General features: G+C 47.2%; 1 protein-coding gene across 2 annotated transcripts in view; it reads left to right on the top strand.

Annotated features, from left to right (window-relative positions):
- The window catches only part of IQSEC2 (IQ motif and Sec7 domain ArfGEF 2), a 77,644-nt gene that overhangs the window by 24,715 nt on the left and 35,851 nt on the right, over window positions 1–17,078 (top strand). Inside the window, exon 3 of one of the 2 annotated variants that reach the window (XM_019668141.1) lies at window positions 11,953–12,048. The exons of the other annotated variant lie outside the window; for it this stretch is intronic. Within the exon in view, the coding sequence (XP_019523686.1) occupies window positions 11,953–12,048 (96 nt within the window). The remainder of the gene's footprint in view (window positions 1–11,952; window positions 12,049–17,078) is intronic. 2 annotated transcript variants of the gene reach the window in all.

Here is a 17,078-nt window from a genome sequence, read left to right on the forward strand (position 1 = left end):
ATACAGTTTAAGAAAGGAAAAACTGTATTAAAATTGTAATAGTTAATATATACCAATAACAAGAGATGAATACAAGTCACGTTTGACTTCTGCAATTACAACAGGTACTCAAAGTGGTTACCATCAGCATGATTTTAATACAGTTTTTTCCTTCCTTAAAATGTGTACACATTTTTGGGGCACCCTTGGTAAAGAGGAGAAGCCACTGAGTGGCTCAGCTAGAGAAATGTTCCCTTTCCACTGGGCTATTGTATCTCCTCACCAGGGTTCCCAGCTCGGTGAGCAGAGCACAGGTTGGATTCAGTCCCCACTCATGCCCTCTTGGCTGTGAACCCTTGTGCAGGGCATAGCTTGCCCAACCATATGCAGCAGCCCAGGTCCTGGCATCCAGGAAGTGGATATGGGAGGGAGGGAGACAGAGGAGTGTAATGAGACACGCCATGCCCTAGCATCCCAGGCCCGGGGTATGAGGTGAGCACACTGATGCCCAGGGCCAAGGTAGGGGTTGTGGGATGCGACGCTTGGGCCAGCAGGAAATCAAGAGGAATACGATGGCGGCAGTCAGGCCCAGTGTATGTGACAAGACATAATTAGTCCCAGCATGTAGCCAAGGGGCATGGGCACAGCCTGTCCTAGCATTTAGGAAGGCACTAGTCTAGCAGACGATATGGATCCCATTGTCCTACTGTGGGTTTAGAGAAAGGCAACTTGGGCTGACTTCCAGCACAGCCCCTCCCCCCCACCGCATCCCTATTGACATGCCTACTACTTGTCAAGGGACCCATTAAAGGCTCTCTAGCTCTGAGCTCTTCCCAGTAGGGGAGTTCCTGGGACCTGTAGCTCAGCGTATTTAGTAATTATCATAATCATAAGTCATATGATGATATAAGTTGGGCCTTTACAACTTACTGAAGTTGTCAGGGACTTTCTTTTGTTTGATCCTCCCAGTGACACTGTAGGTGGAAACTTGGCTGGCCTTATCATCATTGTTTTACAGTTGAGGAAACTGAAGCTCGGCCTGGTTATGGGTTTTACCCACAACCATGCAACTAATATTTGGCTGAGCTGGGATTCAAACCCAGGTCTGCCTGGCACTAAGCCCAGAGCCCTGCCCACGCCATCCCTGCGGGAGCTGTAGACAACCTTACAGATAAGAGTAATCATCCTCATCCTCATCCTAATATTAGTACCAGTAGCAGTTCTCATTTGCTCCTCACATACTAAGAACTCTGAACATGATCTTATTTAATGTTCGCAACAGCCCTATTATACATGGATTAGGATCCCTGACTTACAGACGAGGAATATGAGGTTCCCAAGAGGGTAAGTGCCTTGCCCAAGAAAAGAAGAGCAGCGGGGCTGGGTTGCATCGCTCTGACTCACACCCTGAGCTGTCTGGTTCCAAAGCCAGCATTTGTGTCACTAAGACGTGCGTCCTGACATTGATCTTGGGCCCACAGTCAAGGAGGCTACAGGGGCCTTGAGGACTCAGCAGTTAATGAAGCAAGGGTCAAACTTAGACTGTGGAAGGGACCTCAAATATAGCACTTGTGGGGCAAAATCTTGCCAACGTGTTGGGAAGACTCTTTAACTGGGAACCAGGGCCAGGTGGGACTGTCTGAGGATGCTCTCAGGATCTGCATGTAAATTCTTGAGCTCACTTCAGTTAGGGGTCAGGAATGGCTTCCTGGAAAAGGCAGCATCTAAGCTGGACTGTGAAGGACTGACAGGCAAACTCTGCGTACAGATGGAATTGCTGGAAGTGGAAGCAGCGTGCCCAGGAAGTGAGGGTGGGTTTAGAGATGGGGGCAGTCAGTTGGGGTAAAACAGATCTGGGCAGGAAAGGCACAAAGATTAAAGATCAGAACGCTGGTCAGGGTTGGGTCACAGATACTTTTTATCATCAGCGAGGAGCTGGGGAAGTTTGGAGGCTTTGCAGCATTGCAAAGGCAGCAAAGGGCTCCATTTATGGCTATGTCGCCTTCTAGTTACGTGACTGCACAAAACCTGTTCAGCCCTTGGAGCCCCAGTGTCCTCCTCAAATAAACTCTGTGTGTGTGACGGGGGAAGGTTAGGAGGATTGGAGAAACACCAAGGAGAGGGGCTTTGTTGGAAGCAGAACAGCAAGGAGTGAGGAGAATTGGTGGATTGAAACCCTAGCCACCCCCACCCCATGGCAGGGCCCAGGCCTGAGGGCTTCCAAGTATGGGTGCCAGAGGAAGTGTGGAGTCTAATTAGAGCTGAACAGCTGTTGTTGCAGGAGGGCTGTGGACAGAGGAAGGTGCCTGGACCTCCTGTAGATCCCTGAGAAGTCGTCAAACCTACAGGCACCTTAAGCCAAGGTCCAGAGAGGTACTGGCAATGGCTCAAGGTCATAAAGCTAGCTCTCAGCAGAGCCTGCTTCCTCACTGTGTGCTCCTTGCAAAGTCGCTGAACTTCTCTGATCGTTATTAGTTTCCTCATCGGTAAAATGGGGACAATAATTCTGACTTCTGTGGGTTGATGAAAGAATTTACAGTAAAGCAATGCTCAGCACAGAATAGTGGCTCAACACGTTGGAGTGCCCTCTGCCCTCCCCTAACCCACTCCTTTGTCATATACTGGATAGTCAAGCTTGAGAAATGTGGAAAAGTGTAGAACTTGAAAGCAGAGGGGCAGGAGGGGCCGATACCTCTGTCACCAGAAGCAGAGGGAGCCTAGGCCTAGAGGGTCAAGCTGGAAGAGGGAGGGGCGGCGGGGAGGGGGCGGGGAGGAGAGGGCGGGCAGGCTGGGGTTGCTAGGCACGCGAGGATGAGAGCTGCAGGAGGTGGCCTGTTGCTAGGAAAGAAGGGAGGGGGTGGGGAGCCGCTGACACCGGTCGGGGATGTCCCCATGGCAACGGGAGCCACCGCGATCTTGGGAGGAAAAATGAGAGGAGCCACTGCTGGCTCTGCTCCCAGAGGAGGCCTCCCACTCCGGGCCTCAGTGCCCCCATCTGCCCAATGGGAGTTTGGATTAGATAATCTCTAAGAGTCTTCCTTGTTTTAACCTCCTAGTAATCTGGGGTGGCTGAGACCTCACGGACCTTCCGTGGTTCCCGCATCCACATGTCCAAGACACCACCAGTCCCCAGAGCCGCCCCAGCTGCATCTGATTCTTCCCTCCCATGCTGCCGCCCGTTCGGTGCAGCCTGGTTGCCGGCCCCATCCAGCTGTCTGTTCCCACCACTTCCTTAGCCTGGAACCTTGTCACTTGCTGCCTGCCCAACATGCTCTGGCTGTGGGGGCCCAACTCCAGTCCTGCCCACTCTGGGAAGCCTTCCTTGCCTGCTTCCCCCCTCCTGGGCTTCTTTGGCTCCAAAGGTCTGAGCTCCTCCTGCTATCCTTAGTAATCACTGCTGCAATTTATTAAGCCACTTCTAAGAGCTGGGCTCCACACAGGACACTTGACAGGTTGCAGTCTTTACAGTAAATTTAGGTGTCATATCACGAATCCCCATTTATATAAGAGACAGTGCTCTGAGAACTTATGTGACTTGTCTGCAGTTCGCCAGGTACTGTGCGGTGGAGCCAGGCCAGGAACTTGGCTCTGTAAGTGCTGCTGCCCCAGGCCTGAGGCGGGTGTTAGCAGCAGAGCTTACTGGGTGATGGCTAAAGCTAATGTATGCTGGGCACCGTGCTGGGCACTTTCCTATATCCTCTCATTTAATCCTCACAATAATCCTATACGATGTATATTTTTGTCACCTTACAGATGAGAAAAGTGAAGCTTAAAGAGCTAAAGTAACTCCCCACCCCATGGTAGAACTAGGATAGGAATCCAGACCATCAGAGCTACAGTCACCACCGGGCTGTGCTGTACCAGGGTTAACCCAGTCGTATTCCAGAAACACATACAGAGCATTCCCTATGTACCAGGCCTTGTGTTAGGTGATCCTATGTAGTGTGTGTGTGTGGGGGGGTGTTGGACGGAAGCAGGGTACAGACACAGATGAGCCAGCTCCGGCAAGCCCAAATGGGGATGTGCTGCTGAGGAGAAGCCAGGTGTGAGGACAAGTCTGGAGGGGGTGCAGCTGGAATCAGACAGTGGGACAGAGGAGGAGAGAGGTGGGGTCAGTTGGAAGTACCTTTCCAGGAAGTTCATGAAGGCCGAGAAGGAGTAAGAGGGCCCTCCCTCCCCTTCCTGTGTGCATTCCCTTGCCCCCACCTGGCCCAGCCCCAGGAAGTGGGTGACCCCTAAGCTGGCTGTGTGCTTGGTTGGCACCAAAATAAACCTGCCTTCTCTCTCTTCCCCTCCCCTCGGCTCTGTCCCCTCTGTCCTGGCTTTAATTAGCAGCCCTGAGGATGAGTCACTTGGCAGCTGGGAAGGCAGGCAGCACAGCGCCCAGTCGAGCCTCCACTCCCTAGCCTTACGGGCAGTGCCACTGCCTTCATGCAGGTGGGCCGGCCGTGTCCGTGCGGCTATGAAGAGCACAGGGGCAGTGCTGCATGCTGGTGCGTGTCCGTGCATGTCAAGGTGTCCACATAAGAGCATATCTGGTTGTTGCCGCCTTTGTTTCTGTGTACCCCTGAATGTCAGTGTGTGTGCATATGTGGCTGTAGCGTGTGTCTGTGGTAGCAAGTGTTAGGAAACGAGGGAGCATTTGGGTGAACAAACACAAATGCTTTATAATTGCATTCACCCCTCCCTACATAAGTGTTCTTTATGCGTTTTTTTTTGCTTATGCAAGCCCTGCACTTATATCCCCAATTTTCCCTTGTCTTAGTCTGGGTACATTTTGTTGCAGGGAACAGAAACCCACTCAAACTCGCTCAAGAATAAAGGGTGGGGGGAGCTATTGTAAGGCTACATCTCACAGACTCTAAGAACAGTAAATGAAGTATAGCCAGGCCTCATGCCAAGTGGAAGTGGGACCAAGAAATCAAGGACCAAGGGACCAAGATTGCGCTCTCGCTCTCTCTCTCTCGCGCTCTCTCTCTCTCTCTCTCTCTCTCTCTCTCTCTCTCTCCATCTCCGAGGTCCATGTCTTGGCTCTCATCTCTCATAGCTTGCCTGGCCCCTGTCATCTCTTTGTCACTGACCCCTCTCTCTAAACTGCTTCCTCTGCTTTCATGAGGCCTGATGTGGCTACCAACCTGGAAGCTATGTGACCTTCTAGCTTCAGGGCCCATCCCCATATGACTGCAGTGTTTTTGTCCACCCTGGGATAACATGAGGGGCTGTGGTGGGAGTCGATTCTCTCTGAAGTGGGTGAGGGTAGAGAGGTCATATGCTGTGTAGTTGGTCTTCTACGATGATCATAGATTTTCTGTGTCCACAGTGAGGCCAGAGCCTGAGCCAGGGCAGTCTGCTGAGAGCCTCAATTGTAAGATAACCCAATTCATCAAGGTTTTGTTTCCTACTCTAATGCGGTTGACCTTTGCTCACTATGCTTTCAAATTTCATGCTTTTGCATAAAAGCGCCCTGTTTTATCTAAAAAATTTTCCCTTATTTTATGCCGAAACAGCTTTTAAGTACACAGTGAATATTACCATTACTCCCAGTATGTGGTGATTTTCATAGCCTTAGAACAACTGGCATAATGCAACTCATGGTACAACTGCTACCAAGTTCTTGGCTGCTTAGGGAATTTTTCCATTTTTATTAGTGCAGTGACTGAATTTATAGTTATCTGCAGTATATAATTACAAGCACACATTATCAATATTATCAGCTTGACGCTTGAGCCTACTTTTCCATTAATATAAACCCTGCAGTTTTTACATTAATTACAGAGGGAATTAATGACCCCTTAGACAAATTTTCACCTATGAGTAAAGAGTTTAGAACCAGCTGTGCCCATAATGACTGTTCTCCAGACACAGGGGCAATGCCCATGGCTCTGACCACAACCCTGGCCTTGCATCCCCTGGCTGAGACTGGAGGCTACCTACCACCTCCTTGGGGACCTCCTGTTTCTGGTCTGGCACGTAACAGGTGCTGTCGTTATTTCTAATAAAAATGATAGTTTTCTTATTATTGTTAAAGCCATCTTCCACATGTAAATGGTAAACCTGAGTGGGCGAGATCATCCCAGGCTCAGGGCAGTCTCTTTCAACTCCTCCCCTCCCTTTTTTCACTATTCCAAATATTAATAATGGCTTTGATTCCGAAAATGTCTGCCATGTATCGGGTACTGTTTAGGGAGCACTCGACACACATTATCTTTAATCTTCCTGGCGGCCCTGTCAAGTAGGGGAGATCATACCCACTTTACCAATGGGGAACAAACCTAGAGAGATAAAGTGACTTGTCTGAGATCATCCATCCATCCATCCATCCATCCATCCATCCATTTATTCATTCATTCATTTACTCAGGGATGATTGATTGAGTAGTATGTACAATGTACCAGGCACTAATGTGCTAAATTAAATGCGGTTGATAACAATGATGGGTAACAACAGAATCCGGCTCTGAGGAAACTCACCATCTGGTAGGGATGCAGGTGAGGAAATAGACAATTACAATTACAAGGGAAGTGTAGGGGGCTGTGGGAGCACCCTGGAAGTATATCCAACACAGCCTTAAAGGTCAGGGAGGCTTCTCCAAGCTAATGTCTAAGCTGAGAGTTGGAGGATGAGTAGAAGTTAGCCAGGTGAGGGGAGGGGTGGGTGAAGTGAAGTGTAAAGTGTTGCAGACAGAGCAAAACATGTATGCCAGGGTTGTGGGAGGAGTATTTGGCCCTGTATTTGTGAAGAACGAAAGCTATATGTTCGGTAGGATAGTGCTATCATGACAAATGGTCTGGAAAGGGGGCAGAAGGTAAACTGAGAGGCTGGAATGGGGACTCTCGTCAGTTAGGCCCAGAGCTGAGATGCTGCAGCACCTAGGAGCAGAGTTTCCATGCTTCTGGGCTCCTGGAGACAATCCCATGTGCTTACCAGGCCCTGGGGCCCAGCCTGAGTCAGTCTGACCAGCATCAGGCCGGGATTCCGGGGGCCACAGTGCCCTCTAGTGTCCACCAGTCCATCTTGCAGCTTCCACCTCAATGTGGATTGTCTCCCACCAATACTTACTGACCTGTGTGACTAGGTGCCCTGTGCTGGATGCTGAAGACACTGGGATGAATAAGACCCGGCCCCTGTCCTACAGAGCTCCTGGCCCAGAAGAGGCAACAGACAGTGCTGAGAGAAGCGCAGGATGGGAAGAACACAGGGGAGGGGTCAGGGCAGGTTCCCTGAGGGCACAACCCTTGAACTGACTTGTGAAGAACAAGGAACAAGGGGGAGCTAGAGAGAGGGGCCGCGTGGTGAGGAAGGGCCTTTTGAGCAGAGGGACTGCACAGGCGAAGATAAGTGTGGACAGCAGAACGGCAGAGAATTACAAGCACTTCTGTCTGGGTGGAGCACGGAGTGAAGACTGAGGAGGCTGAGACTTGCTGGAGCTATGGGCCAGCTCACAGAAAGCTCTAGGATGCCTACCACACTAGCTCAGAGGAGGCACGTAGTGAATGGACTCATATAAGGAGCTTCCCTATACTTTTGGGATCACAAGCCCATCTGAGGATCTGATGAAAGCTTTGCTCCCCCCAGAAACATGCTGTTACTCAATATTTGTCATACATCTTCAGGGCATCAGAGACACCCCTATGCCTATCCACGAACCACAGGCTGCCAAATTGTCCTTAGTATAAATACTAAAACTTGATTGTGGCCTCCAAGGCTCTGCATACTCGGGCCCCTGTCTACATCTTCAGTCTTGCCTTTTTCCCTTTTGCTTTTTTCACTCGGCCCCTTTGGCCTCTTTGCAGTTCCTGGAAATGCTACCTCGGGTCCTTTGCTCAAGTTGTTTCCTCTGCGTAGAACATTCTCCCCTGCTACCTCCACTTTTTGCCCAGCTTAATTCCATTAGCCGTTGAATATCTGCCTCCTCTCACTTGGATATAAGTCTCATGAGATCAAGATGTTTACTACCCTTAATCACTGCAGTATCTGGACCCCCGCACAGTGCCTGGTCTGCAGAATATGTCGAATAAGTGAATGAAGGCCTTGACAGTGCCCTGCGGCCCAGTCAAGCTCCTCACCCATAATTCCTTCTTCCCCGTCAGCCCCTGGTGGGTACTCACATGAGTCTACCCAAAATGCTCAGATATGTCTGAGTTCCAAGAGTGGCCCAGATTAAGAGATATTTTCCTAGAAATCTTCCCATCCTGAAAACAAACAGCCTTCCCATAGGTCTCCTCTGCCTCCCTGGGAGAAAGGTCAGACTGTCTCAGGCTCAAGCTGAGACACTTCATCATGTGCACATTCGTCTCACTGAATCCTCACAAGAACCTGTGAGGTAGCGATTGCCACTTATCTTTTAGAGATGAATAAACTGAGCCTCAGAAGGGTTACCAGCTGAAAAGTGGATGAGATGGAACTTGTACTCCGCTCTACCAGGCACCAAAGTGTAGGCTCTTGGCTTCATCAGCGAGGAGAAGGGGTTTTGCTCAAGGTCACACAGCATCAACCTTAGGGCCAGGACTAGAATTCCTAGTCAGATCAAGAGGAAGGTTTGGGCCAGAGGTGCAGCTTTTAGCGCAGTAACTGCAAATGGGGGCACCAGGTGCAGCGGCAGCAGGAAATAGGAGAGTTTCTGAAGGAGAGAGAAAAGAGAAGGGGCTGAGGCCAGAGGCCTGAGGACCAAGGGGGCTTCAGGGGGTAGGCAGAGGGAGAGGAGGCCATGAAGGATCCACAGATGCCAACTTTGTGGTGGTCCAGAGGGCCTCTCGCTCTCAGCAGCTTTGGCTTTCTTGAGAGGAACCAGCTGCCCCAGCAGGGTGGCAGGAAGGCTGGCCTGCTGCCTGTCAGTTCCTATTCCTTCTAGATCACTGTCCCCTTGGCCCCTCCCAGGGCCGCCTTCTGCTCAGAACAGCCAGGAGCCTGGGCTCTGCGGCTGTGAAAGGACAGAAACACTCTGAGCTGGATCTGGTGTACCCTTCAGAAGCCCCACATCCTTCAAATCCTCCACATTCTCCGCTTTTGCCAGTCCCATCCGCATGGAGGGAGAGAGATTACTGTGGTAGGTAGGTGGGGAGTCAGGGCACCTGGATTCTAGTCTGACTGTCTGCATGAACTTCAGAAAGACTCTTCCCCTCTCCAGACCTCAATTTTCCCATCCGTAAAGTCAAGCAGGGCGATTTCCTTGGAAAAACAGCCTCTTGATTGTGAAGGGCGTTTCTTCTGCTTTTTGCTCTCCTTTTCAGAGAGCCTTTCTCTCAGCCAGTCCCGAAAACAACCCAGAAGAGAGTGAGAACTTACTGTAATGGTCAAGAATATTGGCCAGGGCTAGCTGCGCCCTCCACAACTAAGATGGAAGGACAACAACATGGCTGTTCCCCTTCCCCAATTCCCCAACACTGTTCCCCTCCCCCAATTCCCCAATGGCCAGGGCCTCATCTTGATTTCCCCCAAATAAGTGAGTTGAATTTTACTTGATCTGGAGCATCCCAGAACAACCAAATAAGTCTCTTTAGCTGTGCTGAAGATGAGGATGTTTGCTAAAAGCGTCTATGGAGAGGTTTCTGTGTTCACAAGGCAGCAATATGGCTGAGGGGGCAGATTCCAGATTCAGGAATGGCCAAACCAGATCCTGATCTTGGGGTTTTGCCACTTACTGGCTGTATTACCTATGCCTAGTTACTTAACATCTCTCCATCTCAATTTTCTCTTCAGAAGAACAGGGCTAGTGACACATACTTGACAGGGTGCTTGGGGAGATTCCAGCAGAGGTGCACAGAGGGAGCCCAGCCTGGGGTTTGGCCCAGAGGAGTCACTGTGAGCTCTTAAAGCTGCTTCCTCTTACCAGGAGTTCCCAGCCCTCCTGGGGGAGCAGGGGAAGGAGCAAAGTTTCCAGTTGCAGTCTGGCCTACAGCCCAGCTGGCCTGGCCCCGCCTCCTTGGTTCCTCCTTCTAGGGAAGGGCTGGGGAGGAGGGGTTGGTGACGCGGAGGAGGCACCGCCCGGGCCAGGGGGCTTGCCCTCGGGACAGGTCCAGACCCATGGAGACCCCCGAGAGGAGTAGCAGGTAGGAACCTGGGCCCCCAGCTCCACACCCTGCAGCCTGAAATCCTCCCTTCCTGCCCAGGCCTGGCCCCGATCCCTGAGCTGCTGATTCAGCAGCCTCCTGGCTTCCTGGTTTCTGGCTCCCTTCTTGGACTCTTGGAGGCTTGGGGGAGGGAGCCAGCTCGAGTGGGTGAGCCCATGGGCATCCGGGTGTCCAGCACTGTAAGGGCCCCGGAACCTTGAACAGTGAGGTCCGTGGCCTGCGAGGGGTGTGATTGGTGGCTGCCCTGTCACGCTAGCTTGGCCTGTCACTGCAGGGCTCCCTATAGCTGCTGAGATTCTCTGATACCAACATTCCAGCAGCCTTAGGGTCTCTGAGTCTCAGGATGAATGAGATAATGAGTCAAGGACTTGGGCTGGTCACTGGCACATAGATGGCACTTGAGAAACAGTTGTTCTGAGGATGATGGTGATTCCAGAGTCTCTGATAAGAAGAGTCTCAGATTCCAAGATTCTGTAAGGTTCTAAGATTTGGGCATCCTCAAATTTGCAGCAAGTGAGATAGTGGGCAGCTGGACTGGCCTGGCCTGCAGCCACATCCCCGGGCCTTTACCTGGGCTCTTGACTGGCCAGGCCCCGACCACAACCTGCCTTCAGGGGCTTGTGGAGGATGGGGGCTGGCTGGCCTGGTAGGGTCAGCTCCACTCCCAGCATCTGCCCTGTGCTGGGTAGAGCAGGGACCAGGCCCTCAGCCTCACTACCCTGCTGTCCCTCCTCTTCCTTTCCATTCTCTGGATTTTGATCGTGGGAAGCAGGACACAGAGGGGCCTTTGGACCCTGCACTAGGAGTGGGGACACAGCACTGGGGGCAGAGCCTGGGCCTTGCCCTGGTCTGGGGGTATAGCACTGGCCTTGGAAGCAAAGGCTCCTGCTCCTCTGAACCACCCTGTTTGGCTAGCTGGGCCCCACCCGCCCAGTCACCCCCTAGTCCCATCCTGTCACCAAGACCACTGAGACCTTGTCAGCTCTCCTCCGCCCTCGCCTCTCCTCTCCTTTGCTTTGGCACTCTCTGCCTCTACCTGTCTTCTCTCTGTGTTCTTTGTCTTGCCCCTTCTCTGTCTTCCCTCTTTCTCTGTCTTTCTCCTTTTCTGTCTCACCCTTTCCTTGTCTCTTTCGGTTTCCTGCTGTCTCTCTCCCTCTCTTCCTCCAGTGTTTCCTCCACCTACCTGGCCCGGGTTCTTCCCACTCTTCGGACCCAGAGCCTCGCCTCTCTCCATTCCCTCCCTCCCTTCTTGAGAGGGGTCTTCTGTAAAGTAGCATCCCCTCATGTATCTTTTGCCTTTCTCTTTCATCCCCCCTTCCTGCTCCCTTCTTCCCTACCCGTGTGGCGTCTGGTGTGAGGAGGGCTCCCTTTCCCCTTCCTTGCTGTGGTGTCCCAGTGTCTCCGTGGCCAAGGTCCCCACGGAGTCACCTGGAACACAGGAGGCCCAGCCTAGATCTTTTGTCTCTGCTGCCCCCTGTTGTCGTTGTGTTCTGTTTGTGGTTCGAGTGCCGTCCTCTCTTTCTTGACTTTGTGGTTTTTTTTCTTTTTTCTTCCTTCCTTCCTTCCTTCCTTCCTTCCTTCCTTCCTTCCTTCCTTCCTCCCTCTCTTCCTCCCTCCTTTCCCCCTTCCTCCCTCCCTTTCTCCCTCCCTCCCTCCCCTCTCCCTTCCTTCCTTCCTTTCTTCCTTCCTTCTTTTTCCCCTCTCTCCCTTCCCTCCTTGCCTCCCTGCCTCCACTCCTCCTCTTCCATTCCCTATCTTCCACCATGCATTCCTCCCAGTCTTCCCTTTCCCCCTCCCCCACTCACTCGCACCTCCTTGTCCCCATTCCCCACCCTTCCTCTCCCCTCCCTCCCTGTCTCTCTCTCTGTCTCTCTCCCTCTCTCTGTCTCTCGCTGTCTCTCAGGTCCACAGCGTCTCATACTCTACACCAGTATTGCTGTCCTACTCAGGTCCTTGACTCCATGAAGCTTACCCCCTCAGGCAGGCTGGCAGAGAGCAGGTAAGAGCTAGACCCATCCCTCCCCTAATCCTTCACCCTTCCAGACAAATACGCAATATCATTGCCAGACCCTCCCCCCATCTCCCTCTAGCCCCTGGAGAGATTGTGGAATGGGTGTCTGTGCGTGTGAGGAGGGTGACTGGGGGACCAGGTCAGGAGACCAAAGAGGACAGAATCTTTTTGTAGTTTGTCCTTCCTAAACAATCCTTCCCTAGATATCTGTCCCCAAAAGTAGGAGTGGTTTGTCCTAGAATATGTAACAAGTGTTTTAAAGGATGAGTAATTGTTTGCCAGTTGGATAGGACAGGGACCAGTGGGAACAATCTGCACACACCTTTGGAGAACAACATTATTTCCAAGTTAATTGGAAAACACATTTTATATTATCTAATCAAAATGCAATAAAATGAATATTAATAGCAATGGCAAAAAAGCTAGGTCCATTTGAAAGTTTAAAAATACTTGCGTTAAAGAGGAAATAAGAATGGAATTTATGGACTATTTAGAATAAATGTCAGTGAGAATACTATGTATCAAAACCTATGGGATCTAACCATGGAGGTTCCCAGAGGAAAATTTATAGCCTTAAATGCTTTCACTAAATGACAAGACAGTTTGAATTAAATGAACTAGTTATTCCACTCAAGAATCTGGGAAAAGAACAACCAAAAGAAAGCAGAATCAAGTAATTACTATAGATAAAACCAGAAATTAATGAAATAGAAAACAAAAGATTTGATAAACTAGGAGGTGGTTTTTGAAAAGACCAGTAAACTGGAAAAACCATCCAAGAAAAAGGCAAGAAAATATAAATAAAATAAGGTATGATGAAGGACAAAATTCTGAGGAGACGAAAAAAGCCATAAGAAAAACAGAACAGAAACAGACCCATAGATACAGAGAACAAACTGATGGTTACTAGATGGGAGGGGGGCTGGGGTGCTAGGTGAGAAAGGTGAAGGGATTAGGAAGTACAAATTGGTAGTTACAGAAGAGTCATGGGGCTGTAAAGTACAGTATGGGAAATGTAATCAATAATATTGTGAAAACTATGTGTAGTGTCAGATGGGTACTAGACTTATTGGGGGAATCACTTCATAAGTTATTCAAATGTCTAACCACTACGTTGTACACCTGAAACTAATATAAAATAATATTGAATATCAACTATAATTAAAACATAGTCACAGGGAGATATAGTACAGCATAGGGAATATAGTCGATAATATTCTAATAACTATGTACAGTGTCAGTTGGGTAATAGACGTATTGGGGTTATTACTTTGTGAGGTACGTAAATGTCTAATCACTATGTTGTTTTGTACACCTGAAATTAATAAAAAAGAAAGAAAATGCCTTGTATAATTTTATACCAATAAATGTGAAAATCTAGATGAAATGGGTGGTTTTCTAGGAACATATAAATTAGCAAATGAGTTAAAGAGTGGCAGAAAACCTGAACAGAATAGAATAGTATAGAAGAAATTTAAAAGATGGTCTAAATTTTCTTCTCAGAAATGATACCAGGCTCAGTTGGTATGACGGAAGCTCTGGTATGATGGAAGTTCTAGTGAATCTTGAAAGATCTGATAATAGGAAAAAATTGACAGCTTTCCAGTTCATTCCAGAAGGCTAGTATAACTGGACAGGTTAAGACAAGAAAAAAAAAAGGAATACTATAGCTTAACCTCACATATTAATAGAGTAACAAATATTTTAATTATCAAACTGAATCCATCAGTGTATTAAAAGAAAAATGTGTCGTGACAAATGAAGTTTTGTCCCAGGTGTGCAGGGATTGTTCATCATTAGGAAAGATGTTATTGTAATTAATTACATTAATAGCTTAAGAAGAAAATACCTTATAACTATCTCCACAAATGCTGAAAAAGTCACCTGATAAAATTACATATTCATTCTTGATTTTAAAACTCTTAGTGTCTTCGTTATCGCTTGCTGCGTTGGGGTAATTTGTTACACAGCAATAGATAATTGGTACAGTAAGCTAGGAATCAATGAAAACTTCTTTAACTTGGTAGAGAATTTTTGTCAGAAACCAAAGACAATCATCAAATGTAATAGGGAAGTACTAGATAAATTTCCATTAAATTCAGGAACAAAATAAGGATGACTGCTATCACTGTCACTAACCATTGTTTTTCTGGAAGTTTAACCAATGGGGTTAAAAAAAGAAATAAGTGGTATAAATATTAGCAAGAAAGAGTCAGAGTTAGCATGATTTGAACATGATAAAGTTGTCTACTTGGATATGCAAAGAGAATAAAAGGAAAAATTATTAGAACTAACAAGAAAATGTGGTGAGATGGGTAGATGCAAGATAAATAAATACACACCCAAACTATTAGCTTCTCTGAATACCAGCAATAACTAATTAGAAGATATACTAGAAAAAGATTCCATTCACAATAACAAAAAAATTTATAAAATTCCTAGGAATTTACAGTAAATGTGAAATAGTTTTCTGTAGAAAACTATAAAATTTCACCAAAGGCTATAAGAAGATTTGAATAGGGCCGGCCGAGTGGCTCAGCTGGTTAAGAGCTCTCTTGGGAGCACCACCTCTGAGCAGCAGGGCTGTGGTTCGGATCCCACATTGAGGGCCAGTGACGCTCGCCCTCTACAGCTAAGATGATGAACAACAGCTCGACCTGGAGCTGGGCTGCTGTGAGCTACGTGAGTGGCTGGCAGCCAGCGTGAGTGGCTGGTAGCCAGTGTGAGCTACCGGGAGCCGCTGTGAGCGGCCGACCAACGACAGGCGACCGATTGCCTCACCCGGGAAGAGCACAATGATCATACCAACATGGGCCAGTGAAGCGACGTCCTCCACAACTAGACTGAAGAACAAAACAGCAATTTGTCTACCTGTCTGTTCCCCTTCCCTGATTCCCCAACGCTGTTACCCTCCCCCCAATTCCCCAATAAAATCTTTAAAAAAAAAGGAAGATTTTAATAAATCAAGAATCCTATCCTATTTCTTGATGGGAAAATTCAATATGATAAAAATGACATTTCCCCACTAATTTGGTTAAAAGGTTCAATGCATTTCTCATTAAAATTTCATGGTATTTTTTTTTTTGAGAATTGGGCAATTGGATTTTGAAGTTCACTTGGAAGACTAAATGCTCACGAACTACTAAGAAAATTTTTAAAAAGAAGAACAGTGAGGGGCAACTTGCCCTATTAGATACAAAAACTTACTGTAAAGCTGCAGTAATTAGAAATATTATATCATCACAGAAATAGAGGAATACATAAATGGAACAAAATAGAGAGTTTAGGAAGAAATCCATATATTCATATGGGGATTTAATTTATGATAAAGAACACATTTCAAATCAGTGGGGAGTCAGTAAATCGGACGGGACTATTGGCTACTACTTGGAAAAAAATTAAGTTAAACCCCTACCTCATACAAAAACAAACGCACGCACGCACACACACAAAAACAAAACAAACAAACAAACAAAAACCCTGTAAAAATGCCAAAGGAAAATCCAGAACATTTTTATAATATTAGAGAAGCCTTCCTGAGCATGACTTAAAAACCCATAAGCCATAAAGTGAAGAGCAATAATTCTGACTACATTAAAGTTAAGAATTTCTGTGTGGAAAAAGATACTATATACAAAATTAAAACATAAGCAACAGACTAGGAGAAAGTATTTGCTACATAGAGATCAAGCAAAAGTCAATAGCTCTGTCTATATCTATATTGTCTCCTGGAAAGCAATAAGAAAAATGGAGAAATGACATGATTTGACAATTTGGAGAAGAAATCGATAATTAGTTAATGAATGAGAAAAGATGCTCAAGCTTAGTAATAGCTAAAGAAATGTAACTAAAACAACAATGAAGTACCAATTTTAAAGTACCAAAATTTAAAAGCTTGAAAGGGTTGTGAGGAAACAGAACCTCTCACATACCTTGATTGGAGTGCCTGTTGGTACCATTTTTTTTAATGGGACAGCTTGTTAGTTGCCACCAGAATCTTAAATGTCATATACTTCTAAGGCGGGAACCATGTCTTGAAGCCAGATTTCCGAAGGTTTTACTACTAGATGGAGCCCAGTTTGGCCAGCCAGAGACCTTTCCGAAAACACCTCAATCCTAACTTCAAACATAAACTATACTGTGCAACTCTTTATCACATGCCCACAAGGGTAGCATTCTCATCCAACTCTTAATGAAAAGGTTGCATGATGTATGCTTCCCAAAATAGAAACAGGATTATGAATGGAAATACTCTATTTTTAACCAGTCTATAAAAATGTTAAAGCAATAGGAATAAATTTTATCTACATTTTAAACAAAATGTGCATTCTCTAGCCCAGCAATTCAACTTTTAGGGATCTATTCTTCAAAACTACTTTCAGACATACGCAAAGATATTCATTGCAGCATTGTTTATAATAGCGAAAAATTAAAACAACTTAAATGTCCATCAGGAAGGAACAGGTTTTCCTCCATGATCCACCCATACTATATGCATTACTCTGTAGCAGATGAAAAGAAAAAGATATATCTCCATGTACTGGCATAGAAAGATCTCCAAGGCTTATGGTTACATGAGAAAAGCAAGTTGCAGAACAGGGCTTATAGTATGATCCCGTTCTTGGAAGGAAAACAAAACCCCCATAACAACAATGACAATATTTTATACACATCCTGTCCCAGTTTCAAAAGTACTGGCCTTTTTTTTGGTCCCATTTCCTTACTTTCACTAACTCATTTACCTCCTCCTCTATATCTTTTTCCTGTACCCAGCTGTTCAGATCTTGCTTTTCCTTTTAATAACTAGCTCAAATACGACCCCATTCACTTAGCAAGCATTTGTCCAGCCTGCTCAGCTAGGCCTCATGCTGAACCTTGGTAGGATCGAGGAATAAACTGTATCTGGTTCTACCATGAGGGAGCTCAAGTCTACATGAGGATGACCTAAAAACCCATAAGCCATAAAGTGAAGAGCAATAATTTTGACTACATTCAAGTTAAGAACTTTTGTGCGGAAA

Source organism: Hipposideros armiger, unplaced genomic scaffold, assembly GCF_001890085.2.
Source record: "Hipposideros armiger isolate ML-2016 unplaced genomic scaffold, ASM189008v1 scaffold_518, whole genome shotgun sequence".
NCBI classification, from domain to species: Eukaryota; Metazoa; Chordata; class Mammalia; order Chiroptera; family Hipposideridae; genus Hipposideros; species Hipposideros armiger.